Source organism: Gymnogyps californianus, chromosome Z, assembly GCF_018139145.2.
Source record: "Gymnogyps californianus isolate 813 chromosome Z, ASM1813914v2, whole genome shotgun sequence".
Classification (NCBI taxonomy): Eukaryota; Metazoa; Chordata; class Aves; order Accipitriformes; family Cathartidae; genus Gymnogyps; species Gymnogyps californianus.
This window is the reverse complement of record NC_059500.1, coordinates 56020087-56030438: the sequence shown is the minus strand read 5'-3', so window position 1 is coordinate 56030438 and position 10352 is coordinate 56020087. Positions and strand designations below refer to the sequence as shown.

Here is a 10352-nt window from a genome sequence, read left to right as displayed (position 1 = left end):
ATGCTGTGGAGCCAGTGGCTGCTGCTGACAGGTCTCACTTGCTTCTCTTGAATTTTTTAGAGTTGCTAGGGAACTGGCTGTGATGATTGACAGAAAATTAATTTTTTTTTCGAAGGCTGAAGTCTATCATGCAAACCAGTTCTTCCCCCCATGTGAGGTGTAGCCTAGTCACTGGCTTTTGATTCTTCTGACAGTTATAAAGATTATTTAATCTTTGTAACTTCTTCGTTAGAGGTTTTTCAGAATATCTCTTTTTATATCTTTTCCTCGTATAGAAAGGGAATGTATCTGAATTCTTAAATTTTTTCACATAGCCAGAATACAATTTCCTGTCCAGCTTTTCCTGTAGCAATTAACTTAGCCTGTGTCACCACAGATATGACGCTGTCATGTTCCAGCTATAAAATTAAAACACGCAGATCAATGACTACAGATCAATAAATAGAAAACAGGAAGTAAAAGCTGTTTTCATCAACATAATTATTTCAGTAAATATTGTGTGGTAGCAGAAGGACAAGTACTACAGAAGATATGAATTACAGTAATTACCTGAACTTTAGATAGGAGTCATGAATAACTCAGTATTTCTATTTATGTGTGTGGGTAGTCTGAAAGATCTGAAACATCAAAAAAACAGAAGAAAAATTATTTTGTAAAGTATGTTTAACAAATAGGGAGAAAGTGTAAATTATACAGGAAAAAAGTTACTATAAATTCATCTGGATCTGTTAGCCTATGGGGAAAACAAATTGCAGGAAGAGCATTCATGAATATTTGAAACAACAGGGCATGAAGCAAAGGTGCTCTGGGAGACAGTCCTGCACTATCAGGGAGATGAACTGGTGGAGTTCATACTAGACAAGACAGATGTAAACTACATGCCTATTTAAACAGTTTATTTTAATGTGTTTCTGTCACGTGCTTACACTTTTGTAGTTACTTTGCTGGAAGAGCAGCTGTTGCTGGTGAGTGGGCACCCAGCAGCACTGACTCTGCCACGGCTCTGAGGGGTCCCGCTGTGCCCCACCTGCCTCTTGTGCCCCCCGCCTCCACTCTCATCTTCCCTGCACAAACTCCCAGCCCCAACACATGGCTTTACCCCTCCTGGTCACTGCTTTCCACTGTCACAACTCTGCCACCTCCTTTAAAGACCTGAATTTTGTGAAACCAGCGGCTGAACTAACAGGTTTCTGTGATCCCCTGGTCCTTGACCACCCTGCACCTGCACACATGCTAAGTGGCAGCTCATGAGAGTGGGAATTTGCTGCACTTCATGCCTTTGCCAGTGGAGCAGCTCTCTTAAGGGAAGGGATCTGTTTGTTGTGCCAGATAGCTGCTTTTGCAGCTGAATTTTTGCTGTATTTTGCAGCTTGAACCTTACTAAGCAGTATAGGGAGGTGTGAGCTGCATGTTGTAATACCCATCAGCCCCAGGTTAAGCAGCTGGGGAGCAACCTGTGAGTGGTATTCAGAGCCCAGCATAGCTTTGGGGTAACCACATCTAGGAAACCTGCTCGCTAAGAGATGTATGGCCTCCTGCTGCCTCTTCTGGGAGCTCCCAGATGCCCCTCAGGGCTGCCCTGGGTCCCAGTCCGAGGTGCTCGACTCCTTTATGGACTGCACAGGGCACACAGGTGCTTAAGGTCAGTTTCCTAGGCTCACAGCCACAGGGTTATGGATGGAAATACCTAGTGCTTAGACGTGTAAATCCTTTATTGTATCTAGCCTGATACCTGTCAGACACTCATATTCTTCAGTGCTGCCTTATCTTGACAAGACAGATGGAAAAAGTGAGAGGATATCCCCTCTCAGAGAGCAGCAGTTATTATCTATGTATACCCATTTCCCTCCTGCGTCAATGTCTGTATGTATGCATATGTATAGATATGGATCTAGCATATATACCTCTGTATGTCCATCCTGGCTCATCCTCAAGGGCTGCAGGAACACATCTTCCAGAAAATGTGCAAGCTCACACCATGGAGGGTTGATGACTGGTAGGCATCCCTGTGAAAGCAGCCCGCAGCCTGCCTGCAGTGCAGGCACGTGAACTGAAAGCACATGGAAAATAAACTTGTCACATTTACAGCCAGTTTCAGAGCTGTATAGGCATCACATGAAGTCGTACCTTTACTGTGGGATGACAAGAGCAGAATTCATCTTCTCTATAGGGAGCCCCCATTATAAAAGGACTAAAACCCATTAAAAGTACCAATGCACAACGTTCACTCCCATTTGTCTAAGAAAGAAACACAGTACAGGAGAGCTCACTGTGAACAAGATCGACTGTAAACTTCCGCGCCACAAAGATAAAAATTTTATAGCTCATCACAAATTATGCACATGCAAGATTTAGAGGAACATACAGAGGAGTTTCTTCTTATCATAAGGATCAGAAAATTAACTTGGCATTCAGTTAAGGTGCATTCCTAGTTCAAACTTCAAGGTAATCTTTTTTTATTATTATTCCGTAAGAAATAGCACAGAGCACACTAGCACACAGTGCTGAACTCCTTAGACAAATAAACAAGTTCAGCTCCTCTGTGTATTTGCACTCTGCTAAAATGCTGAACAATGCAGTGGTCTTACCTGCAGCATTAACTCAACGCGATGTTTCACTGTGTTGTCCCCCCTCTAACCTCCTCTGTGAAGGGTGCAGTAAAAGCAGTCACACTGAGAAATAATTCCCCACTGCCTGCGCCCACACCGGACTCGTGCAGCAGTTCGGCTGCTGGGGAAGCACGCCATGCTGCCAGCGCTGCAGTGGTCTGAGCCTCTCTGCGAACTATTTCACAGTGAGGTGGAGGACAATCAGTTTGCCCTTTCCCAGGCAAAAATGGTGGTAGCCCAGGAACGTGTTAAACTTACCTGACTCCAGCCTGGGGAGAGTGCTGCAGCCTTTCTTCCATGTGGTGACAGAGGCCAGATCCAGCCTGGAAGTGTGTATTCAGTGTAAGCATCAAACTGTTATTTCAGCAACAGGAGAAGATGCAGGGCTCAAGACCCAGCGACAGGTTTTTTAGCTGTAGCTCTGCGTGATGGTAAGTTAGCACAGTGCTTTGCATAGCTGATGCAGATTTTTAAGAGCAGATGAAACCCCTGTCGAGTAGGCCAGCAGTTTTGAAGCAGGAGCAGAGGTCCTGACCAGCACGGTTACACAGTCCTGGATCTGCAACAACTGGATGAGAAAAACCACATTCCTGGAGAGGCAATAGGAGCTTGTTTTGACCTTTCAGGGACATGCAGGTGAGGGGCATGCGTCACTGAGAATCAGGTTGCTACTGCTATCCAAAATTTGCTAGCCACCTCCCCAGCTGAACTGCACGACTGGAGACCTGTAGCAGTGATACTGAACAAGCCACGAGCTCCTAAGGGGAAGCTTTGCTGAGCAATTTTCATTTCTATTCATTCATGAGCAGTAAAGACAATGTATTTCCCAAAACTATTAGCAGGTTTTCTGTGCGGAGGTAGCCAAAACCATAGAGATATGCACATAATTATTACTTGCTTCCCCAGCTACTTCATATGAAAATATGAGGAGAGATTTGCCATTGTACAGGTTGTGGTCAAGGGTTAAAGATATCTAAAAGTGGAAGGTGTACGACTGGTTTGTGCATCCAAGGCATCTGGAGATTTGGTGTATTTAAATGCCTGTGAATTGCGATTGTGTATAATGATCCTGAGATATCAGCCTGTGACGTCCTCATGCCAGAGAGCCACAAGAATATTGACAGCCTAATAAGTTACTGGTAAGATGATTTCCTTCTTGTCATAATTGAACAGGGTAAATACAGTACAGGAAACTACGTGTGAATGTGAATTTCAGATACCCAAATCAGAATAAACAAATAGGTGACTTTTGATAAAGGAAAAGGTGCCTTACAGGAAATATGACCTGAAGAAATTGTGAGAAGGCATTGCAGAGTGGGAAGCGCTCGACTTACATCATCTGGTTTATCATATCAGCCACAGATTAGCTTGCACTCACTCGTGCTCTCACCTGCACATGAAGTGGTGCCACGCTTCTTCGGTGCTGTGTAGGTGGCTGTAGCCAACGGCTGAGAGAACAGGACTATTCCAACTTTGGCAGGGTTTTGCTCTGAAATGGACTATTCCAAATCACTCCTTACCTGAATGCCTTCCTTAGGAAGGGTAGCAGCTGGTCTTGCTGTGTTTTCACTTTTGCTATGACATGAGTGACCCACCTTAGAAAAATTCTGCCCAACGATTATATTGTTTTACAAGATTTGTTCTTGATGTTGACGTTGTGATAGATCCTGAAAATAAAAGTCAGAATGGCTTCACAGATCCTTTGAGAACTAATGAAGCAGTAATGGTGGCGGGAGCTTGAAATAATTGTACTTCATCAGAACGTGCGGCAGATTTGTACCAGCTGCTGTTTCCTTATAAATACTCTGATTTGTTGTAAATGAACATCCGCCACATTTGGATATATATGGAACGGAAAAATTCAGTGCTGGTTGAGCAGACATGAAACGTCACATGAGACACCGTAAAGCTTCTGTGAGATACAACGTGAAACTGTGTGTTGTGGTGCAGCTCACACAGGTACAGCCCAGGACAAGATGAGACAGGAGACCCAGTACTTTCAGGACTCCTGGCCAGTCAGAAATCAAAACTCTCTCCTCTAAGTGGAAGATACAAGGCTCAAGCACCCTATTGAAAGTGCCTGTGAAGAGCTTTCCCCTCCAGAGCTGCAGGGAGCATCTAGAGTAGGAAGAGCTGGAGCCTTCCTCATCCCATCAAATGTGACTCCCTCTTTCAGGATTTGCATAAATGACCTACAACATCTAGACCCAAGCAGTATATTGGAAAGTTTTATTGCATTGACTACAGAAGCCCTACAGCTCCCCCAGACTGCGGTAGTGAAATAAAGAGTCCACAGTGGGTAAGAAGAAACCCTTTTATAGGCCATAACAGATAATTCTCATTATCATTTGTTGTTACCCATACGTAACCCACTGAATATCATTGAATATCACCCAACAATAAACTCATTATTGCAAGATTTGAGCCTAAGCCTGTTTTTTTTAAGGTCCCCTGTTCTAATTTGCTCACTGTGTGCAATGGAGATTTTACAACAAACCTAAGCAAGGTCTGGTTAATTACTCCATTATTGAAAATATTGAGAAACATAACTAGTAATGTTCCAAATAAGGTAACATTAATCGACAAGTCAAATTCTGATTATGGAGTTTGCTACGCCCTGTCAAAAACTAGTGGGTATACTCCCCAAGAGAAAATCCGTAGGCTAATTCTAAAGATTATTTTTTGCTTCGGAGGTAGCAATATTTAGGCCTAAAATCTGTTGGTAGCAAGCATTTCTGAATTTCAGATGTCCAAGTATATTTGGAGAACTGAGTATGGATGTTCCTGCATAGCTTTGAGCACTGACTGTTTTGAAAATCAGTCAATAAAAATTGCTGGAAGAGAGAAGAGAATAAAGGTAGAGGAATCAGAGTACAATTGAATCTGCAGACAAAGGAGATTTCTTGTGTGCCTATGTCCTTTTTTGATATTATGCAATTTTGATTTCTTTCATTTTATATACTGAATTCATTGATTATATCACATTGCAAGCTAGAAATTTATCCTTTTTCAAAGGACTATTAAAAATATCGAGGCAGTTGAATAATGTGTTAAAGACAGAAGGAGACCAAAATCCAATGAAAGACGAAAATGCATGATTAAGAAAGAAGTATATTTTCCCTTCGAACTTTTAACAGGGAGTTATGAAGAGTGTTTTCATTGTTTGGTTTTTGGGTTTTTTTAAGACAAGCAAATACAGGTCTCATTCATAAACTAACAAAGTGTGTAAAACATTGCAAATTGTAACATGCAATGAATGCAGCAGTTCAGTACGCACTTCGGAGACTACAGTGGCAAAGGAATGGTGCAGGAAGTTTCTGTTTCCTTCCTTAAAGTAGGTTTAAGATTACAAATTAATCTCAAAAGAGATTATGAATATCTCAAAGAGTTAATAAGTATCTTAAAACTGCCTGTTTCTCTTAATTGTCCAAAGGCCAGTTGATCCTGGCCTGTATAAAATACCAGTGCATGAAGATGAGAAGCACAGCTGAGACAGCCAGCAAACAAACAGCAGACAGGAACTAAAAGTGCTGTGTCTGCTGGGAAAGATGCCAAAAGGTGTTTTTACCTTCATTCGTCTTTTTGTGCTCTTACTCGGTTTCTCCACTATTTGTCTAGGAGTCCTTTGCATTTCCACAAGTTCCTCCACATGCAGATGTGGAAATAATGAGCTGGTGGTTTATTGCCTATTAGGTTTGGGGTTCTTTCTCCTTGTGACTGGCATTTTCTGGAGCACTTTCCATGAAGTCTTGAAATACAGGGGCCTCAGCAGCAGCTTCATTCGAAATCCCAGCTGTAGAGAGCTACGTGTCAGCACCATAGACAGGTATGTGTCGCAGACTGCTGCTGAAGAATTGGGAGGGAGGGATGCTGTTTTGTAAACATACTGTGAGAAGAAAGAAGCAATACAAGGTTTTTACAAAACAAAAAATGTGTAGCCATTTTATTATATTTCTGTAGAGAGAACTGTAGTCTGAAATTTGATTTGCTAGAGCAAGCAGCAATGTGCAAACAGCAATTTGTACAAAAATTACATAAGGTAAGGTATACTACAGGAAACGTGGCAGGTTGCACAGAGTGGTCCAAAGCCATGCATGGAGGGAGCAGGTGCAGCTATGCCGACTTCACGGAGCTCCTGCAGGAGCATCCTTAGTTCCATCTCAACAGACAATTCCAGATGTGCTGCTGTACTCATACTACTTGTTACCAATGAGGTATGCAGGGAACTTCAGCTCCTGATATGGTCCCTGCTAAAGTTTTCTTGTGTAGTTGTCCCCGCTATTTCTGAGCAAAGTCTAATGTTTTGGGAGAGAGAGTTTCTTAAACTGATTGGCACTAGGCCTGACAAAAGTGTTTAACAGGGTCACTGGATACAAATTACTTTTCCCAGACTGTTGTAGAAACAGCACCAGAAACACTGACAATGGGTGCTCTAAAAGCACTATAAAAACAACATTGAGCAAATTTTGGTTAGATAAGCAGAAACATGCAAAATGTATTTTAAAACTGTGGAAAATAATGATTATTGTAATAATAAATAACTCAATAATTTAACCTACTTCAGACAGTGATCTCTTTCTTCTTCCAAATCAAACTTTTCTCGGGCACTTGGTGAAATACTCACAAGCATGAGTGTTTGTATGCCATGGGTGGGACCTCTCATGGGGAAGGCTCATCTTTTTAGAATGCTGTGTTTTAATAAAACATTTTGCAGAAAGACAGAGGTAATGATCCCAGCTATGCCAGCTGGTTTATATTAATATATTCCGTTGATCTAAACCTACTTAGGTTTCCATTTACAGTTTAAGGCTCATCTAAACTTTGGAAACATAACAGACAAAGCATCTAACAAGCTCTCTGAGATAAATCACGTTTCACCATGGTGCGTTTCTTTCTGGTTTGCCTTTTTTTAGGCCTGACTTCTATCCCCCCTCCTATGAAGACAGCACAGATCCTGAAAAACAGACGTCCCCACTGCCAGTTGCCTCCACACTAAAACAGCAGGAAGTCATCAATATCCCTCCGCCTCCGTATAGTGAAAGCAGCACAGAGTTCATCAGTGAAACCAACGATCAGGAACAGCCACCACCGTATGAATTATCTGTGCAGCAGCCAGGACAGCAGCAAACAGCTGACCAAGAGTTAAACCCTGGAGCGGAGTCAAATTCTCATCCACCCACACAAGAAAACAGTTACCAACAGGATACAGACTGCCAGGGGACCTCAGAAAGAGCAACGTCTATCAGAACATCTGAGACAGGCAGGGGGTAAAATCCTGCATCTTTGAAGCGGGGAAAATTGGAAGAAGACGTGTGTCAGTGGTCCCTAATAGTACACCACTTAGGGCAAAAGTGCCCGGGAGAAGCATTGACCATTTGTGTGTTTGAGTGGAGTTGGAGGGGATATATATAAAGGTGCTCAGTATTTCAAAGCAGAATGAATCTCCATAGAGATAGAAATGGGCAGGCTGTATCTTACAAAAGTCAACATCACTGGCAATAGGAGTTTCTTATGCTGCAAGATAAATGAAGCATCATGCTGTTATCAATCTTAAATGTCTTGTGCCTCATAATGAATTTCAGCTGAAAGTCCTCATTTGTGTTTTTGTAACATTAGCTGATTTGAAAAACCTATTAACTCAGCCTTTGTTTGGAATTTGTAAATTATTTGTTGTAACTGATTATTTTTGTATCATATGCCTTTCAAGTTACTTGTTTTATTTTGGGGTACTAATAGCTGGTATTTTACTATTGAATTAATGAATAAATTTTGTATTTAAAACAAAGCCTTATATTTGCGTATATGATACAAGATGTCCATCATTTAGGATAAGCACACGATACAATACACTTAATACAGTTCCTAGAACAGACACCCTGGTTATGCCCACAGCTCCTCATAGGGAACAAGCAATTGCAGGAGGAAAAACCTTCTCTGACTCCTCTGAGCAACTCCTCTCTAAAAGCAGTTGTTTCCACTGCAGCTTACTTGAGACTGTGGGAACTAAAAAAGGGGTCCTGTATGCTGTTTCTGACACAAGTGGCCTCGTGATTAGGGAACAAGTACCAGAAGGAGGACAGGCTTGGACTCATCCTTCCTCTGTTACGTTTCCTTCCTTTCACAAAAATCACTGAGGCAAATTTGCATCCAGGCCACTGTCATATGATTCCAGATGACAAGAAAAATTTCATGGAGGTTCACTCAGATTTGGACCTGCAACACTGACTATAGGTGGAGTTTTGCTTTTTCATAGAATCATAGAATAGTTTGGGTTGGAAGGGACCTTTGAAGGTCATCTAGTCAAACCTCCCTGCAATAAGCCAGGACATCTTCAACTACGTCAGGTTGCTCAGACCCGCCTCCAACCTAACCCTGAATGTTTCCAGGGATGGGGCATCTACGACCTCTGTGGGTAACCTGTTCCTGTTTTTCTTGCAGAACCAGCGAGAGAGAAAAGTTATCACACTTTCCAGATGCCCACATACCCCAAGACAACAACTTTAGCATTATGGCTGCATATATATTAGAAATGCAAGCCATGATGGTGATGGTAACAATGGCTAAGGCCAGGGAAGTGACAATCGTGCCAGTCTTTTCTTCTGAAGAATTTCTTCCTTTATGGGAAAGACCTATAAACCTTCAGTTGAGGTAAGGAGAAAGGAAAGCAGGATAAAATGGGGTAGAGAAACTACAGAGAAAGGCAAATCAGTTCAAAACAAGTTGAGGACAAGAAATGTATTAAAACAATCACAGGCTAAAAGAAGTCTCTGAAAAAGATAGAAGCTGATAGAAGATGCCATCAGCATATAAAGATTTTTCAAAGTGACTGAGAAGTGGCACACCCAGAGGAGAACAGTAAAAGTCAGAGGAACACTTCACATTATTTCCAAAACAGCTGAAGTGAGGATCTCCTATGCCAAGTGACCTAGGAGGTCTTACCTCCTAGCACTACCATACCCGCACCCTGAAATCCTTTGCTTCTTTACTCCAGGGCCCTGGATCCTGAAGACTGGGCACACTGCACAAGTATTGGTGCAGGGATCAATTGCAGCAGATGAGGCTGATTAACCAGGAGATCTCCTGTGGCAAAAAGCTTGTCCTGTGCAAGTTCAACTTTTTTTTTTTTTTCCTGTGGAAATGTAACTTTTCCATCAGATGATAACTTTTAAAGCAAGACCACATTAGTGGGAAATGATTGAGACTACAGGTAGCTCTGAGAGCAAGTACTGCAGGAGTACTGCTGAAGGTTACTCTTGGACAAGCTTGCTATAAGAAATGACATTCAGATTCTTTCCACATAGTTTATGGACAATCAGGAAGAGCTAATCCTCTCTTCCTTTCCCCCAATCCAGGGCAGTCCTGCAGTGCCCCTTTTTAGCTCCAGCCTTCTGCAGATGTTGTGAGATCTCAGTGGATCCAGAAATGTGAAACCAAAGATAACTGCATCTTCAATCTGCAACATTGAAGAAAGTATTTGAGACATGAAGGTTATTGAGATAAGGAGAAAATTAAGGTTAATACCTAATATTTTGTTTGATACAATCTGTTTTTCAGTTTGTCTTTTCAGCTAATGAACTATTTGGCTATGAGCTTAATGGAAAATGGTGTGGGCAATTAGCTCAAAAATTTCAACAATCTTAAAGCAGCAAAAGCTTTTAAATGGTTTGCTTTTGATCAAACTTACTAGCATGAAGTCATCTTTGCCAAGAATAGCAGCTGGAGGTTTTAGATTAAAAGGAATTT

At 41.8% G+C, this 10352-nt stretch overlaps 1 protein-coding gene across 1 annotated transcript; it reads left to right on the top strand.

Annotated features, from left to right (window-relative positions):
• The first annotated feature begins 6083 nt into the window (after positions 1 to 6083).
• On the top strand, positions 6084 to 7880 carry TMEM252 (transmembrane protein 252). Its single transcript, XM_050913741.1, is given in 3 exon segments — positions 6084 to 6131; positions 6134 to 6435; positions 7523 to 7880. Coding segments are annotated over 3 exon segments (708 nt in total).
• The last annotated feature ends 2472 nt before the right edge of the window (positions 7881 to 10352 follow it).